The sequence below is a fragment of the Toxoplasma gondii genome, chromosome VIIb (assembly GCF_000006565.2).
Source record: "Toxoplasma gondii ME49 chromosome VIIb, whole genome shotgun sequence".
In the NCBI taxonomy this organism is placed as follows: Eukaryota; Apicomplexa; class Conoidasida; order Eucoccidiorida; family Sarcocystidae; genus Toxoplasma; species Toxoplasma gondii.
The window spans coordinates 2875843-2894548 of record NC_031475.1 but is presented as its reverse complement, the minus strand read 5'-3'; the positions used below and the strand labels follow the sequence as shown (position 1 = coordinate 2894548).

General features: G+C 54.1%; 2 protein-coding genes across 2 annotated transcripts; one reads left to right on the top strand and one right to left on the bottom strand.

Moving 5' to 3' along the window:
• Positions 1 to 211: 211 nt before the first annotated feature.
• Positions 212 to 13162, top strand: TGME49_259200 (Na+/H+ exchanger NHE1; the record flags this gene model as incomplete). The annotated part of the gene is made up of 12 exons (XM_002365093.2): positions 212 to 1672; positions 2180 to 2384; positions 2965 to 3330; positions 4020 to 4231; positions 4956 to 5253; positions 5813 to 6789; positions 7454 to 8533; positions 8953 to 9819; positions 10174 to 10545; positions 10771 to 11033; positions 11410 to 11539; positions 12220 to 13162. 12 exons carry the CDS (start codon positions 212 to 214, stop codon positions 12853 to 12855), a joined length of 6867 nt encoding a protein of 2288 aa, XP_002365134.1. The 3' UTR covers positions 12856 to 13162.
• A 2249-nt stretch (positions 13163 to 15411) lies between these two features.
• Positions 15412 to 16527, bottom strand: TGME49_259205 (hypothetical protein; the record flags this gene model as incomplete). Its single annotated transcript, XM_018781208.1, has 1 exon — positions 15412 to 16527. The coding sequence occupies one exon, from the start codon at positions 16525 to 16527 to the stop codon at positions 15412 to 15414; it is 1116 nt and encodes a 371-aa protein (XP_018637043.1).
• Between the last annotated feature and the right edge of the window lie 2179 nt (positions 16528 to 18706).

Genomic DNA, 18706 nt, shown 5'->3' with positions numbered 1-18706 from the left:
CATCGAGATCCTGGGGCTCGCCTCGACTCCCGGGGCCAGCGAATCGACTGTTCTTTTTGCGGACGCGTTCTTTCTCTTCCCACTTCGCGCGACTCTCTTCGGGTCTGTCCTGTCCTGAAGCAGCCGCAAGCCGAAACTGTTTGTCACTCTTCTTCCTGGACGAGACGACTGTCTTTTTCCTTTGTCACTTGACTGAGCTTTTGAAAACGAGATGGGAACTGAAAAAAGCCGGCGGGAGTCGGCAGACCGGGAAGGCCCGGCTTCTCCTCTGCTGGTGCAATATAAGGAAAACGCGACCTGCTCAGGCAGAAAAGAGGAGACGGAAGCCAAGGAGGAAGAAGCGGAGCTCGGCTGCTGGAGGGTACACGACGGAACTCGCGCTGCGCGGGAGGAGGAAAGCCTGTCCTTCTCTCCCCCGCCCCCATCTGCCTGTGGCACCCATCATTCGGCTCGACTGGACGTCACGAAGGAGACAGGCACAAGTCCCCGTGCTTCTTCGGCCTCTCGGCCTTCTGGAACTCCTGCTGGTTCCGCGTCTTCCGACGACGGAGACACTTCACTTCCGCCTCGGGGCGTGGGCCATGCTGAGCCCCAGGACTTTCCAGGTGTCGCCGCGACCGCGGTCGCGCCTCCTGGCGGTGTCTCCTTTCGGAGGCGACAGCCCTATGGCTCCGAGAAAGGCGAACCGAACAAAAGCGCGAATGGTGCGGACTACGGGAACGAGACAGGAAAGGCAGTGAAGTGGAGGAAAGCGCCAAGGACGTCCAGCCACAAAGGAGAGACGATGAACGCGCTTGCCCTTCTCGGGGCGCCTTCCGCCTCTCGGGACTCTGCGCGTTGGTCCTCCTCGGAGTCGTCGCGAAGCTGGGCCTCTCCGGAGAAGACAGAGTTCTCCGTCACTCGAGCTTGTCTGCCTTTAACTGCGCTGCTCCTTCTCATCTTTTCCTCGCTTCTCTTCAAGGCGCTGCCGAACTATCTCGGGAGGCCTATCGAGCGGTCGCATGCAGGCTTCGGCTCGACTGCACAACAGGTTCTCGCGAACCTCGTTTTCCAGTCTGCTGAACCTTCCGCAGCCTCGGCATTCTCTCCGGAGGACCTGCCCGCATCTTTCGCGGTCCCACACCACTCCGTCGGGCCTCGTCGGCTCGCGGCGGAGACAGGGAAGGAGACAGCTGCGCCGGTGTCTGGCACTGGGAGCGGGGCGGGATCCAGATGCGACGAACCGCCTGAGGAGGAGAACCCAATAGCGTCCACTCTCTCGTTTTTTTGTTTCCTCTTCTTCGCCGCGGTTTTCCTACAGTGGCTGGTGTCGAAGATCCCCTCCTATCCGCCACCCGTCTCCGTTGTCTGGTTTGTTTTCGGCATGGTCGCCTATGGCGTCGCCAGCATCCCCTCGCTTCTCCCGCCTCAGACCCAAGAGAAGGCAAGACTCGAAGCGACGGAAGGGATGGATGGCCATGCAAGAGCCGCTGAAAGCAACACTGGCATTGGCGAGGTTCCTCTTATTGGCCACAACTCGCTGCAAACTGGAATCCTTGAAATGCGCGTGATCGACAGCAACGTCGTCTACTTCGTCCTCGTCCCCATTCTCCTCTACGAAGCTACGCAAAGCATCAACTGGCACAAATTCAAACGCTTTCTTGCCGGCGGCCTTCTCCTAGCTGTCCTGGGGGTAAGAAGTGAAGAAAAAATTCAACCACAACTTGACCGCCGAGAGTGACGATCCGACAAGGACACTGAGACACAGGATGACTTCCTTGTCTACTTGCCGCTCTTCTTCCAGGCTTCTCTACCCCACTCTGACACAAATCACACCTTTTCGCCGAAAAGCAGCAACTGTCACAGCATACATTTATATATTTATATATATGTATAAATGTATGTCTAGCTGTATAAATGAAGGGCGTCTAGAGTATTGATTGGTGGATGCGTGCGTCTTTCGTTTTTTTCGTCTGCTCTGTGTGTTGCTTGTTTCTCGCTCTCCGTGGTGAGGGAGGAGAAGGGCCTTTGATTCTTGGTTGAGCTCACAGGTCAGGTTTCACTTCCTGGCGACGCCGCGTCGCTTCGAACGCAAATCTGAAATTCGCTCAACCGCATGCGTGCAGCTCTGAGCGTTGTCCAACCGGTGCATGCGTGCGCAGTTGGGTTTCCGGTCCTGTCTTGCCGTCCTCGTTCTCAGGTTGCTGTACAAGTTGGAATTCTCGGAGTGATGTTTTACTACACATACATGCAGCAGTATGTGCCGAATACCGCCGACAGCGACCAGAGTCCACTGACCGCTGCGTTTCTGCTTGCCTCGACTCTGTCGTCGACGGATCCGGTCGCGGTCTTGTCTGTTCTGAATGCCGTAAACGCTTCAGACAAACTGTGCACGATGTTCGATGGTAAGCCGCTGTGGCCGCTCTCCGAATCTCGCGGCCGGGAGTCAGACGCCGACTGCAGCTGGGTTTCGGCGCCAGTTTTCCGCATCGGCCACTGACGTTCGGAGACAACAAGCAAGGTGAAGCGCGGTGTCTATGCCTCCGGGGGTGCGTTGACCGTCTAGTGGCAGGAGACGCTATGTGTGAGCCGACGGCCAGGTCCCTCCTCGACCGCGTATTGACGCATTTGCTTGGTTGAGTCGCTCCACGCATGCGCTGGCGCCTCACGCAACCAACAGATTCACAGGGGCATCCCACGGACGAGGATGCAAAGGTGTGTCTGTTGCTCTCTCGGTTTTTGTGGCGTTTCTGAAACATGCGTGCATGCGGACCTACCTAGTACATGGGGAAGTGGATGTCGCGTCGAGCTGTCGGCCAAGTCGACCGACGAGCCGTGTATGCATGTCACTCTCCGGTTCCTGCAGGGTCGATGGTCTGCTGTTACGTGTATGCATGAAGCATGGCTTCTGCTCCACGCTTGGTTTGTTTGCTCTGAGTGCGGCGCTGCGACTTGTTCCTCCGTTTCTGCTGGCTTTTGGTTCAGGCGAGTCGCTTATCAACGACGGCTCCGCCGTCTTGCTCTTTCAGTTCTTCTTCTACCTGCTTCAAGGCTTCTCGGAGACGCCGCTGTCCACGTTCATCATGTTCATGAAGCTGCTGTTTGCCGGCCCGGCGCTCGGCTGTTTTCTTGGATTTCTCGTCTACTTGTGGCTGAACTGTTTCCGGAAATATCCCATGACGCAATGCCTGGCCGTCATCACAGTCTGCTACATCGCCTACTTTGTCGCCGAAGTCGCCTTCAGTCTCTCGGGGCCGCTCACTGCTGTCTGCTACGGTCTCTTCATCAAAAGCTACGGACATATTGCTCTCGACCGGGAAGCTCAGCACAAGCATCACACGCTCGTTGAGGGTGAGCGCATGCAGAAGGGAGGAGTCTTCTCTCCTGATCGAAAACGAGACGGGGCTGCGTCGCGACCTTCTCCAAAAGACGCAGTCAGCCGTTCACCGCCTGCCCTCAAGGCGCACAGATCAGCCGCTGCAGAGAACGAGATATGCATATAAACATATATAAACATATATACATATATATATATATATATATGTATACATAAATACATAAATATATATACATATAAACATATTCACATAAATATATATACATATATATACATATATGCATAAATATATATACATATATATACATATATATATATATATATATGCATGCGTATGATGTAAATACATCTAGCGTTTTATCTGGTTGCAGATCTGTCCGCTTAGCCCTCTCCTTTTAGAGGGTTGTCTCTATGCAAGTGTATTTGAACATGGATATACGAACATGTTGATAAACTTAGCCTCAGTTGGCGAGAGGCTTTCTGCAAGGAGTCTGGATGAATGCGGTGTCGCGACATCCCCTCCCTTGACTAGTGGAATGAAAACGGGAAGATGGTGTTGCTGGTGAAACAAGACCACCAACAAGGAGGTTCTGATAAAGAGAAAACGAGGAGTCGGAAAGCAGGGGGAAGACACCCGAGCCATAGAGAGGGGTCAAAGCTTCAACGTCGGGTGTCTCCGCGACGTTCTCTGATTTTCACGCAGGACTGGGTTTGATGGCGAACTGCGCTATTTTCATCATCAGCGGCATTGTGACTTACGGAATGATGAGCTCAGTCTTCCATCGCAGCGATGGTGGGACATACTGGCTGCATCTTTTCCTCACGTACATTTTCCTGAATGTCGCGCGAATCTTCATGATTGCTCTCTTCTCGCCTTTCCTGCGACGAACGGGATACGGACTCAGCTGGAAAGAGGTATGCAACGGTCTTCGTCTCCATCCACTGATGTGGAAAAACTACAGTGTTGGCTGGCACATGTACGACCCCAAGTTCCCATCGCTCTTTCGCCTGTCGAAAACGAATCGATGGACCTAGAGACTGCGATTCAAAAGCAGCGTTCGACTTTCACCCCCGTAGATCGTCTCTTCGGACTCTTATTCCTTCGGTGGCTGTTTCGGTGTTTGTGGTTCGTCGCCAAGTAGAAACGCTGTTGACATTGATACATGCAAGGCCCTCTATTCGCAGATCGCGATTTCTTTTACGGTCTTCCTAAATTCTTTTCTGTGATAAGGAACATCAGGTGTGCTAAAGACTCACAGCTTAGCTGTGCGTTGTGTTGCCTCTTGGAGTCTTGGGTCTCGGCATGAACTCCACGAGGAAACGCCTTGTTCCCGAGGCCTTTCCTTGCCTGTTAGTCTTGTGTTCTCTTTTTCTCACTCTCCCTGTTTCTCTGTCTGTTTCCCTCGTTCTCGTGCTGCCTGTTTCCTCTCAGTTTCTCGCCTCTGTCTTTAGCGGTCTGGTCAAGTCTGAAATCTGTCTCCTGAATTCCGTCTCTAGAACTTCGTGATTAGCGTTTAATGTCGTTTTTTTTGACTGCTATCGACGAGGCCGTCTCGCGCGTTCATTGCACATCGTCGCTGCTGCTGTCGGGGAGCTCTTGAGATGTGACTGCATGCAAATGCGTTTTTGCGGTCTGCAGGCGATTCTTCTCTTCTGGGGTGGTCTCCGTGGGGGCATTGTGTTGGCGCTTGGCTTGCGAATCGAGCGTGACGGAAATCTCGAAAGCGAGTTGACGAAGGCTCTTTCCTTCTTCATTTCGGGGAGTGTCTTCCTCATTCTCGTCGTCCACGGAATGACTTTCGAGCTCCTCTACCGGTGGCTCAACCCGTATCCACCGAAACCGTTTCGCCGCGTGTATCTTGAAGCTGTCATGAAAATGATCGATTATCAGTACATGGAAGAAAAGCAAGCTCTCAACAATCACTGGCTCTTCAACGGTAAGTTGTCTCCAGTCTCTGTTTTTTTTCGCTTCTTGGCGTCTTATGTCTCTCATTGTGATGTCGTCCCTGTGGCCGCTTCTCTCCTTGTATTTGCCCTGACCTCTTTCCTGGGTTCGCGCCTCAGTTTTGTTTTGTCTCTTAGTCTTTCTTTCTCAGGTCACGCACTCCTGTCCCGTTGCGTCATATCTTACATGCTTCCATTCTTCTTTTTGACCTCATCTACTCTGAGTTCTCTTTCTGTATTCCTCCGTGCACCCTTGCATGGTTAACGTCTTTTTTCGACGTGTGTTCAAGGATGTTACCTGTCACTCAAGTCACGTCTTCGCCCCATTGCTGCGTTTCCACCTTGGCCTCGAACTCACGTCTCTTGCCTTCTTCTGTGATTCCACACGCTCTCTTACGCGTCTTCTCGACCCGCCCTCCCTCCCCCCCCCCTCCCCCCCCCTCCCCCCGTTCCTCTCACCCCCCTTCCCGCTTCAGGTCTCTTTCGCGCTTCGACGACAGACTGCACCTCGTTTTTCGCGCAGGCCTGCTGTCCTCTCTGTTCGGCGTGCAGGGACCGACGTGTTGGTGTACGCAGACAAAGTGGTGCCTGCCTTGGGTTGGCGAAAAGTGGACAGACTGGGGAATCTGAACTTGAAGGCCCCCGACATCAGCGTCGCCCTCAGCTGTCTCCACGAGGCCTCGTTTAATACGTGGGTGGTTCCGACTGCGTACTCGACGGGTCCGGCGATGACCGTCGTGAAGCGCATGGCGACGGCGGCGGTGTTGCCTCCAGAGGCGCGTGCGACCCTCGCCTTGGAGCAGGGAGAAGCGCTGCGAGAAGAGGCGGAGAAACGCGAAGACGAAAAAGAACGGGTCGGTGCTCTGCGTGCAGCCTTTTCGATGGCCCTCGACCAAGTCCGTGATGGCGACAGAGCTGGCGGGCCTGGAGGCCGCGAGCTCCCCGAGACGACCGCCTACGGGAGTTCGAGTGCCGATCCTCGCCTTCTGTCGCCGGCGTCCTCTGGGCTTGGGTTGCCCAGAGACAGCGCTTTCGGTTCTGGTAGTCTGGGGCGAGGCCTGTCGCGGTCGGCGGGAGAGAAGTCGATGTTCTTGGCGCCTCCTGGGTCGAGTGGGAGCATTCTGCTGACCCCTCAGAGTGCCGCGCCTGACGGCACCCATGCCGGAGGTGACAGCGACCGCGAGGTCGACAAGCGTGTCGCGACGAGAGCGGCCGAAGACGACAAGGAGCCCAAGGGGGTCGCTGAAGGTTTGCCGAACACCTTTCTGGGCTCCAGAGAAGTCGAGCGCGGCGCCGAATCTGCACAACTCTCGCCGCGGTACTCCGTGAAAAGCCAAGCGCTTCCTGTCGAGGCAGAGACCAATCAGTCGCCCGTCATCTCACAGGCGCCGTCCGTCGTCTTCCACAGCCAGCCTGTGGGGCACACCGATGGGGGCCTTTCCCATCGCACATCCATGATCGGTCCTCGCCAACGCGAACCCGGCAGAGCGAGCGGCGAAACGGATGCCAGACTCAAAAATTACCACAAGGTGAGAGGAGGTCGAAGAGACTATGCACAAGCCGCCTTGGCTATCTCGGCCGTGCCGACTTTGGTTCGTAGCTGGCTGCGCACAAGGACGACTTGAGCGAAACGAAGATGGCGGTTTATCAACCATGATGGCAAACACCGCTTCGTTGGTAATGCAAAGCTGAAACGAAGAGCACTCTTCAACTTCAGACGAAACCAAGCGCTAAACAGGGTCGCGCTTCGCGCCGAGTCGCGACTGTCCGAGACGTTTGCGTGTTGTTTTTGCGAGACTGTCCTCGAGGGTGTTTTTCTTGTGTCGCGCCGCTCTCACGGCGCTCGTCGTCTTCGCGTTTTTCTCTTGAGGTAGCATGCATCCACTAGAGGTGAGGCCCGGGTGTATCGGCATACTCCCGCTATTGCTTTGCTTCGCATTGATGCCCGACTTCTTCTTCCTCTCGTTTGACAAAGATATCTGACCTGCTTTGCAGACGACGCTATCGGTCCTCGCTTCCTGTTGTTCGTAATTCTCCATGACACATCACCCGCATTCGACTCTGCTACTCCTTTGGGCTCTCTCTATTTCCAATGCGGTAAATGCCTGTGTATCCCGCATAAAAAACGCATGCCTGTCGGGTGTGGCATTTTGTTATGTCGCGGGTTCTCTCTGGCTTCTTGTCCGACTTCAGGAGAAGCAGGCCCACACCCTCGCTGCGTTGTCGCAAGGTTTGAAGCCGGAGCTGGGAGTGGGGATTGGCGTCGGATCAACTTTCGATCCAAAGTTCAACCTTCGTCTCATCGAACACGCAACCACGATGGGGAGGATGGCGGAGAATCTGAGAGAAACTGGGAAGACCGGCGAAGAGGCGGTCGCGGCGGCGTCGAGCTCCAGACGCCGCAAGGCCCGAGGCCTGCGTCTCCACAGTCGGCGGGAGGCGGACGAGGCCGAAAAGAAGGCGAATTCGACGGACTCGTCCTCGTCTGGCTCGGAGACAGACGACCTCGACAACAAGCCCGTAGAAGTGATTGTTGAGGGTGAGGATCCTCAGACGAAGCTCCCGGTCTATCGCCTGACCAGCATGCGCACACAGAGACTCACGTTCGACACCGATGGACGAGGAGCTCCCGCCCACAGGAGAGACGAAGGAGACTCCGACCCAGAGGCCGCAGCTGACTGGAGGGATAGCCGCCACCACGTCGGCCCTGTAGGGTGGGCGAACGCGCTGCTCGACACTGTTCGCTTCCGACGCATGCGGACGCATGCAGCCATCGACAGCGGGGTCGGCGAGGGAACACGATCTCCGGTTTTGTCTCGCGGCCACACCTCGGTGCTCCACTCGCGCCGCAGGAGACACCAGGAGGACGAGGTCGAGGATTCTGGCGCCTGGGAGAAGAAAGTCCGCGCCGCGGGCCGGCTCGCAGTGCCCCTCGTCATCCCTGCAAGGCGTAAGGCGATGTCGGTTCTCGGTCGGGGAGGGGACGAGTCGCCGCGGACCCTGGCGAAGAAGAAAGAAGGCAAAGATGTCGGAGACGATGGTTCCACGTCAGGCGAGGGCCTTCTGAGCACGAGGAAGGTCGAGGACGGGAACCAAGGAGCTGCAGACGAAGCTGGAGAAGAGGACGATGTCCTCAAAGACTTCCCAAGATACAGCGACGAGGACGGCTCCGACGACGGACGCGCACCCACACGCTTCGACACAGACGCCACCCTCGTCTTCCACCACAAAGACCTAGTCCCTGGCATCCAAAAACGAAAATCGAAACGAAAGGTGCGAAAGACTAGAATGCGGAACGGGGTGACGGCGACGAAGCCACGAGATTACGTTCGTTCTCGAGTCACTTCCTACACGTTTTGTGGAGGGACCACCGGATGAGAAACTGACTGCTTGCGCCAGACGTTGTCACTATCCTAGCGCTGGATCAGGCAGGGGTACCGGGTTTCTTTAACGACTGTGTCACGCGCTTTAGGCTTGCTTTCAGCCCCTGTGTTCGAATGCGAATATATGCATATATACATATGTATCTATCTGTATTTGTATATGTGTATCTGTATTCACGTTCCATACCTTTCTGTGCAATAATAGTATTATAACATCTGCAAACGTTCGGAGCCCGTTTGGTGCAGTTTCCTGGGTCTATCCCTCTCTCAATCGCACCTCTTTCTTTCCGACATTTCTGTTTTTTTCAGGGTGTGACACGGCGCATGCAATCGCTTCTGCATCTTCCACACCGATCGCGTCGAGGCTCAGACGCGTCTCGGATGAATATGCTGTCTCCTCCTGTGAGCCCACGACCTGGCCACGCAGGAGAGAACGAGCTGCCTCCCGGCGCCTCTTCACCAGCAACTCTCGCCGCTCCTGGGGGTGTAAGGAGCGAGAAAGAGAGGAAAGAGAGAGATGAGGCGTACACACCTGCTTCTGTGACGCCTCCATCGGCCGTTAGGTCTCCGGACAGCGGCGCCGGAGGCTCGGCGGCGCCTGAGTCTGGCGAGGAAGGGCGCTGGCCGCTGAAGCTCCTGGCGAAAAGCGTGGATAAGCGGCAGGACGGGGACCCAGATAAAGATCGCGGCCGAGCCGGAGGTCATCTCGGGATTCCACGGGCGTCTAGTTTCAGGCGGACCTCGGAGAAATCCGCGTCGGCTGTTGCAGCAGATGGCGATGCGTCTGGAGACCAAGGAAAGACTCTTGTCCCACCTCTGGTCTTGCCGCCAGATAACGGCGAAAAGGCCCATAGTAGAGACCTCAGCGGGGGCTCTGGTCGCCGGGGGTCGGGCGGCACCGCGCCACGTCGGACTGTCTGGAGCCGCAAAGGCAGACATGGCGAAAAAGAAAAACGCATTCTGATTCGGGGCAGAAGGCCAGTTCTGCGCGGCCAAAAGGACCGCGAGAGGTCCAAATCCACTGACTTCGACGCCTTCAATCGGAACCCATCCGGCACAGGCGCCATAGGCGGAAGAGACACGCGCAGCGAAGGTGCGCAGAGCGCCGATGAAGCAGACCGTCTCGCCGACCTCAAACGCAGCCTGTCGCTCGGCAGCTCTGAGAGCTACTTCGAGGTAGGAAACGAGACAGGAAAGAGAAACCAGGACGAAATGGAAGCGGCGGGGTGCGTAGAGGAGAACCCCACACTCGGAGACAAGTTGAACAGGCCGACGGGGAAGAGAGACGGAACTCGAAGCGACGCGAAATGCCAAAAGAACAGAGAGGAGAAGCAGCAAGGACATCGGTTTCGAGTGTGCTTCCGGTGAACGTGGGTAGGTAGCAGGGGATGCTTGTATTGCCCTTTGTGTCGTTTTCTGGTTTTGAAGACACATTGCCCCAAGTTCGTTTCGTGACCGGCTCGTGCGTGTCTGATGGGAAGACGTGAAGCTTCCACGTACGTCTTTCCTCTTCTCCAATCTCTTCTGCAGATCCCGGCGACGCCGCGCCGGGGATCGGCGTTGTCGCCTGATCGCGGAGGCCGGGAGGTGAGAACGATGTCTCCGCGAACGACGCAGAGAGCCGGCAGCCGTCGCAAGGTGTTGAGGAAGGAGCGCGAGGGTGAGCTGTATTTGATGATTTTCAACGCGTGCAGAGAAATGTACCACCGCCTCTACCACAAGCACTGCATCGGCGGCAGTGCGCTGCTCAGCTTGAACACCTCGCTGGATCTCAGCAACGACTTTGCTGTCGGGAAAGTGCGACAGAATCCCATTCGAGCGTGGGCTGAAGTCCTCCAGGAGGACGAGCACGGAGCTGGAGAGGCGGGAGGCAAACGAGGCCCGAAAAAGCGGACGCTCCAGGTACGCAGGAGACTCAGGTCGAAAAAAGGGATCATCAGTCTCCAGTTTGCTGTCGACACTCTATTACTGTTTTGGCCTTCAGTTGCATTCCCCTATCGCGCATATATATATATATATATATATATATGCGTCTGTAATCCAGTACATGTTCACGGCAGATGGGAGAGCATGTGATTCGTTTGTGTCACGCTTGAGTTTTTGTGGTATTCGGATTTTCTCCTTCAGACCCTGACTGGATTCGAGTATGAATGGAGTGTTCTCCAGTCGCGCCTTCACTGCATGCAAGAACAGCAGCAGGGCTGGTGTGGCCTTCGCGCTGCTCCGTTCTGTTGCGGCCGGCGAGTTCCATCTGCATTTATGCGTTCGCTCCTCAACAGTGGCGCGTGTCAGAGCGATCTCGAGCAAATCCTTGCCTTCGTCGATGTCCACGAAGAGCTCCTGGAGAAGGGAGGGAAAAACATGCAACAGCTCATGGGCGAAGAACTGCTGTAAGCCTTCAAGACGGATGTTCCTTGTCATTCTAACTGCACGGCAAGGAACTTGCATATAAGACTGATCTCTCCCGGTAGTGGACGTTGACGGGGGAGTTTCGCACTTCGGTGTCGGCTCCTCGCACCACGAGGCTTGCATTAGCCAGTTTTTTTCCGCGCGTTCGAACAAGGTGGGATATGCCTTTGTTCCTGAGTCTTTGGCATTTCAGGTCTCTTCGTCTCTGCGTGTCTTTGGTTGCGTCCCCTCACATGTTCCACCCTGCTTTGCAGCTCTCTCGTAAACAGGATTTTGACTTCCTGTCTCTGCTTCCTAAGTGTGCCTCTCAGGGGCGTGTGGGTGCGTCTGTGTGTGTGTGTGTGCCTTTTTCGACAGAGCTAGCTACAACCGCCAGATTCTTTCTGCCAAACGCTTTGTGCTGTACATACGCGACTGCTATCCAGACAGCTTCCGTGTCGCCATCTGCAAAATTGCGGCCACCCTCTTGCTCAACTTGAAGACAAAGGTGCGTGGTCAAGAGGAGAAAGGCGACGGGGAAACATTTTGAGAACGTCGCATGCAGATGCCTGCCGAGTTCCCTCTGACCTTCGACTGCATGCCGAATTATGTCCATGTCATACGGGCATATTTCCGGCAGTATAGTCGTGTTAAGGCATTGGGCTAATAGTCACGGTTAGGAAAGAGTTGCTGTGAAATTCGAACTATATATATATATATATATATATATATATGTATGTACATGCACATGTCTACTTCGCTAGGCGTACGCAGCGTTGCTGGTATATATATATATATATATATATATATATATATATTTGATGGAGTCTCATGTTTGTTCACACGTGTCATGGCATTCATCGCTTCGTCGCCGTTCCTCTTTAGTGTTTGTCTACAGTTGGCTTAAAATGCAGAGGTGGGTGTTGCTTTGCATGCGTGTATATGAACGCTCGCAATCGATTGCCTGCACGTGTGCTGGTTTGTCGTTGTTTGAACTGTAGTTTTTTCCGCTAGTTTCTCCTCCCCTTCCTTGTCCTTTAACCTGCGCATGCGAATCCTTTCACTTTCGAACCCCCAATGGTAAACTTCGTTTCTTTCATCCTGCGGACCCCGGAGTCCGTCTTTTCCCTGCCAGTCGCCTCTGTGTTGAAGCAGGATGCCTCTGCACGTGTCTGTGTTGCTTTTCAGCTGGTGAAGGACACAGCCCAGAAAGGTCTTGTTCTGGAAGAAGACAAAGAGAAGCTGTTGCGCATTCTCGACGAGCAGCAGTTCCGTCTGTCACGGTTCCGGCCGTGCTTCATTTTTATTCGACCGCAGAGCTGCATGCCCTCGGCCATGGGGCATGTCCTCGCGTTCGGGGCGCGAAGCCACTCGGCGTCGAGCAGCAGTGGCGCCACGTTTTCGCGTGGAGGTCGAGATCTCCTCGCTCTTCGTTCCACGAGCTCGGACGGAGCTTCAGAGAAAGGAAAAGATGCAGATCAGACATGCAATGACGCGTATGACGGCTGGGCCGGCGCCGAAGACGAAGGGGGACGCGGAGTGATGCGCCGAGATTTCCAGGAGCAAAGTCCCCGCTTCGCGGGCGCCACGGCCCTGCCGTCGCTCTGGGAAGGACGGGACAATCAAGACGACGAACGCAGGGCGTCCGGAGACAGACGTAGGTTCTCCTCTGTTGTTCGCATGATGGACAGCGGCAGACATGGGCAGTGTCCTCCCGTTGACGGTGGTTCACATTCGTTCGCAGACGGCTGCGACGCTCGCGAACTGGACACGAGTACGGTCCAGGTCTGTGGGACTCCAGCGAGCTTTCAGAATGCAGTTTAACACCGTTGGTGAGAGGGGCCAGTCCTCTGGAGAAACAGGACAGCTTCGTTGCAGGCGGTAGTCTATTTCTGAAGGCGAGCGAGAGGGACATTACACAGAATTGCAATGATAGAAAGAAGCCTTGGATGAATTATGATGTTTGTTTGCGGCCGGGACCGCGAGAAATGAAATTTTTTGTCGCGTCACTTCCGAGCGACATATCAAATGCGGTCGCTGTAAACAGCCGGGAAGTCTACGTCAAAAGGATACAACCGAGAATTGACTTCGATGTACACCCGGACATTTCAATCCTGGAGTAGTTCTTGTGGTTGTGATGACGTCTTGAACAAGGTTCATGGAGGGTGGCATCCCGTCTTTTTTTGCCCGAGATGTTCAATCGGGCCACGGACCCATCGGGAGGGAAAGAGCTGTGAAGAACGTTAATGTTGGTGGGGGAGTTGGGCGGTTGACTCACACGAATTGGACGCGCGTGTTCTGGCTCGTGTAAGGGCGTCATGTTGTTCCAGCGTTGCGTGTAGATATACACGTCAGTAGAGCTATCTTAACTCTCGACCATTCTTTGCCCGGAGACCGCTACGGTGGTGAAGTGGGATTAGTTCCGCAATTGTGAGCTGATTGAGTGTATGGCATTGTTTGGCGAACGATTTGGAAAGGGACGCGTCCGGTCACTCGGCTTTAAACCGATCCTGTTCTCTAACTGTTTATGATCTCATTTGGCCACTCACGCGTGACTTTTTTCTCGTTTCAGTCGAAACGCAGATGTGGTACCGCATAGTGCTTTCGATGTACAGGGGGCAGGAGTGGGCGGCCGGTCCATGTTTGTTGTTTGTGTGCTTCGCCCGTTGACAAGGGGCAAACGGGGCCATGCGGGTGTCCTGAGTCTACTTTTCTTCTCATGCGCACAATTGTAGGCGACCTTGCTCCTGCAAGGGTTCGCAGGTCGGCGAAATGCTCTCTGGATACCGCACGAATCGGGAGAACAGAAATGCGACATCGAGCCAGTTAGGGATCCTGGTTCGGCGACCACTTTGGTCGCAATTCCGTGTTCAATCACATTCGTAGTTTCGTACGTTCTTTGTGTATGCATTGCGTGGGCTGTCGCGGTTTAACTCAACACGTGGGCCCAGCTCATTGTCTCCGTGATGGCGTCTCCTTTTTTCGCGTCTTCATATGTCACTCGTCGTCAAGCAGCTACAACAGGATGAGGTCAGCTGTTTTCTTTCATCCGCGTACCCGTGCAGCTTGTGATGTTGCGTCTGCTTCGTCTTCTGTTAGTAGCAAGCCGCAGTACACTAGAGAATATATTATGGAAACGAATATTGGTGTTTGCGTTTCTGTTTTTCCGTCACTATTCTGTAGTCTGGAATGCCGCGAAATATAATGCGCGGACTGTTTGCGTGGCAGATTGTTTTCAAAAGCACGTTTTTTTTCTGTTCATACGGCTGCGAGTGCCTGTTCTAGAAATTGCTGAAGTCGGGCTGTCGGGGAGTTTGTGTTTATATGAACAACGACGACTCGTTTTACTAAATGCTGCCTCTTCTGGAGATCCCCGGCCTCTTTACTGGCCACCGGTTGAACAAGGTATTTGCCGATGTTCAGATGGTAGCCACAGACGCAACCGTAATACTCTGAATGTGTCCCGAGTGCCATAACACTTCCCGTTAGTGAAGCAAGGTGTATCCACTTGCATGAGCTAGTGCGCACTGTCACCCGCTTCGGATGACACACAGGAGCCCGACAACAGACACTTTCACAAATCGATCAAAGGAGGAACTACACACGAGCCTCAGTGGAGTCTTCACGTCGGTCTAGACCATGGGCACACACGCATAAGTTCGCTATTTGGCATTCCTCTCCTGTGTGTCGCGAGTGAAACTGGTCATGACCGCATCAGCCGACGTATGAAGGATAAGCTTAGATGTCAGCACGCCCACTGCTGCATCTGAACGCATGTGCGGTTTTTTGCTGATTCGCGATGCATTGGCATGTGTGGTTCACGCTTTCGCTCGCGATCGAGGATGACGTCGTTCCTGGTGCCATCGGAATGCAGTGGCAAAACGTCCTTCAAGCTGCTTGTAAAACGCAATGCTTGAAGGGGTTTCCCACTGACAGAACAGGGCCTAGAGCTGAACGAATGCCGACAAGTTAAAACACCTCCTCTAAGAAATTATCCCCTTTCGCGTTCTGTTACAGTAGATGTCTGGAACGCTTATCAGCGAGATGGGCAAACGACACGTCAAACTCCAGTGGTCCTCCGTGGCAGGAACACGACTGTCCAACATCAACGAAACAAGCAATTCCTCAACGTCGACTGTTTCGAGCGAACGTATTCTGATCTGTTTGTTTGCGCTCTATAGGCCACCAACAATCCATACTGGCGGGGTGCTGACGTCGGAAAAGATTAAACACACTGGTTGAGTCCCAAGATATCTGATGCCTTGTTGTATCTTGCAGAGCGTCTCTCGCGGATTCTCCGTTGATGTATTGTCGCAGCGGGGATGGAATGGAAGAACGTCCGAAAGCCATCAACTGCCAAGCGACACCAAGAACAGACTGTCACCGTGCAGCAGGTACAACCCACGCAAGAAAGGGTGCAGGCGCTGCAGTAGGGGTAACAGTCACTGTCACTTGCTGTACCGGGACGGTGGGAGCCACCGGAACCGCTTGCACAACTGCTGGTGAAATCGCAGGAGGTCCATACATCACAGGCGCTGCGAGAGTGGGTGGAGCAACCGCTCCGATGACAGCAGGAGACGGTGCCGGAACTGTCGGTCCAGCAGCAAGTGGTGAAAGCAGAAACGGAGGGGGAACAGCAATCCGTCCAGTATAAACCGCCGCTGGGGCAGCGGCGGGAGGTGGCACCGCGGGATACATGCCAGCATAATAAGGGACGGGGAACGGTACAGCGACCGGGAAGGGCTGAGGTCTCAGATGTCGCTCTTCAGAATTCTTGTCAGATGCTGCTGTAGAACTCGGGCTCATGTTGCTAAGCACTTTAATATCGGCACCTGGGCCAGAATTTGCATGTGGCGGGTCGGCTGAAGGGGATATGTCTGATATAAGTAACTTCTCCGATGACCCCTGGAATTCGGTGGTATTTAGGTCAGTTGAGAATTCTTTTGGGCGCGTATCTTCGGAGCGTATGCTGACAGACAAGCCATGAGGCCGGCGCTCAAGGAAAGGTGCCAGTTCAAAGGTCTTCTCGGGAGGCTCGCCTTTCCCTCGAGGGTCATCGTCACCAGGTGATGAAAGGGCCAGTGGTGGTCCGGGTGTTGAACGTGAGGTTGCTGTCGTGTCATCAGAGTCAACTGTTTCTGTGACCATATTAGCTGATCGGACATCCAGATATTCGGACGGAGAGACCGTTAACAACTCGATTACAGGTACAACCGGTTCAACGCCAGCTGTACGTGGCTTTCTTGAGATTAGTGGCCCAATTTCCTCCCTACGCGGCCATGGCTTCTCCGGGTCGTGCACATTTGGCCCCGATGTGTCGGATGCATGTGACGAGTTCACGAGAGAACCGACAGCAAACACACAGAATGAAACCAAAAGCATTTTCGCAAGTAACAACGATGTACCGGCGTGCTGATAACGACTTTCCCCATCGCTCCATTCGCCTGCCCATTCGCGTGGACCACCGCTCCCCGTATGCAGGCGCACCGAATTCATTTCTGTTGTTGCAGTACCTCACCGGCGGTGACTCATCACAATCTTACGAGCGAACGTCACCAAGGTATAAAAAGGAGACCCAGAAGCCTACTGCATATATCGCATATTACTGCAGAACGCAGGAGCTGTGGTTACAGCTGGTACAGAATAATGACCGGCGCTTTCCTGGGTAGGTGCTATGCGCCATTCTCTTCAGAACGGCCCTCAAAGGAACAACACAGTTTTACTTCCACTTGGTGAGGCATCAGTGAATTGTCCGTGTCCACTTGGACGAAAAGGTGAAATTGAAGAAATGAGTATGCTTCGTCTATGCCAGCTGGTCTCGGGCAGGGAAGTCTTGCAGAACACTTCTGTAGGAAATAGAATGCACATTGGCCAACGACCACCACACACGCATGTTCGCAAACTGGCAGGGTTCCGCCCCTTTACCGGTATGAACCAACATAATTAACGATGCTGCGATAGCAAGGCCAAAGGATGCTAGTGGCTGGAAGAAGGGAGGGGCAGGCAAGCGTCTGCTGGGAGGCGACTCCCAAGAAGTATGCAACCCGTCCATCGTGTTGGATGGTGTGAGATGGACAAGGAGGCAATCTATCAGGCACTACGGTGGGTATATAAACTCATAGCTCTCACGCATTTTCTCTTGATGATCGCCGGGCTGAACCTGGAAAGGAAAAAGCTGTCTAGGTTAAACGTCTCACCTCTGTTCGGAGTGTTTCTTCGGGCACAGCTGCGCATCCTGAGAAGAAGTCCTGCGACCACCGGAAACGGCGGAAATTTTCTCAACACGCTGTCACGGGGTTTTGCAGCTAGCCAGCAGGTGAATCCAGGAAAGCGACAGTTGCTCACGAATAGATCACTATCCCGCTCATTCCCAAATGTTCTGCGCAGATGCAGCGGTTTACAGGTCCGGCGACACTCCAACAATTGGACAATAGCGTAACAAGATTCGTGCCGCTTGCAACTGGAATCTACCCAGGCGGGAAGGTGACATACGTGTCTCGCCACAAGCCAGTCGTCGGTGCCCGTGTGAAAGCTAGCCCTTACTTGGGGCCGTGTCCTGGCAACAATGCCTGTCACCTACTTGGCGATCGACCTGGAAGTTGGTTAGGCTCCGAGAAGTTGTCAGCGTTCCCCTTGATATTAGCGAAGATTGTTGCGCAGTTCCGCTCCCCCCAGGTGGCCGGGAGTTGGCGCCAGAATACTGCCAGAGTTTGTAATTTTAATTACCGTGAATGAGGCGACGACAGCTGTCGATTGTTACCATCCACCCCCCAACCTGAGAGACGAGCCACTAAAACACGCATAGGCCGTTTCTCTCCCGTCAAAGAAGGAGTATCTCGGTTCTCATATTGCACACTTGGTTGTTGCCCGACGCGTTCATGCCACTGCCTGGTCAAATGTATTGCACACAATAATATCACTGGAATCACCTAAGTGTCAACGCGCAAGGTATGAAGTGTAGTATTTTGCTTCCATTAATAACGCTGTGAACTGCATGGTTGGATGCGCCGATGATTTCTAGCCCGTGATTGTGGCATGTCTGAATCCAAGATCCTTGGGCAGAAGTTACGCGGAGGCAAAAACGTGTTTTGCGGAGGCAACGCCACACATACAGTACTCTTTGCGAATCTTGGCTTCAGACAGTCTTAATTAAAATGCAGCGTCAGATTGCTACCGAAGGAATCCTAGCGGTTCTCTTGGAGTACTTTCTTGCAGTGCCAGCTGGGACTCTTCATCGTGCTCAAAGCGAACTTAGAACAGCCTGATGCGTTAAAGTCGACAGGCTAGTGAGTAACAGGTAGGCTGCTGAATACTGCTTCAGCCTCGCAACGTGAAATACGCCTACCTAGTGCATGCGTGTGATCATACGAAAAAACGCAGTGGGTGATATGCTGAGAGCCGAGTCTGGGAACTCGCTAGTGAAGGCACGATATCTCGCGTCGCACTGTAATCTTGATCGGCGGCTCTCCTAAGAAATGGCTGCGTTTGGTGAACCGCATATAGCATCGAGGCACGATCATTCCTACAACGTGTCTGAGAAGGATGTACAGAAGAACTCGGGGGTCCACTCCTTGATGGTTGCGTAAGGGCGGACGCTTCCCTTGTTGGCTCAGTTACAAGAAACGGCATCTGACGAGTGATCGCCCATGGGGATACGGACATAGGCACGGAAATA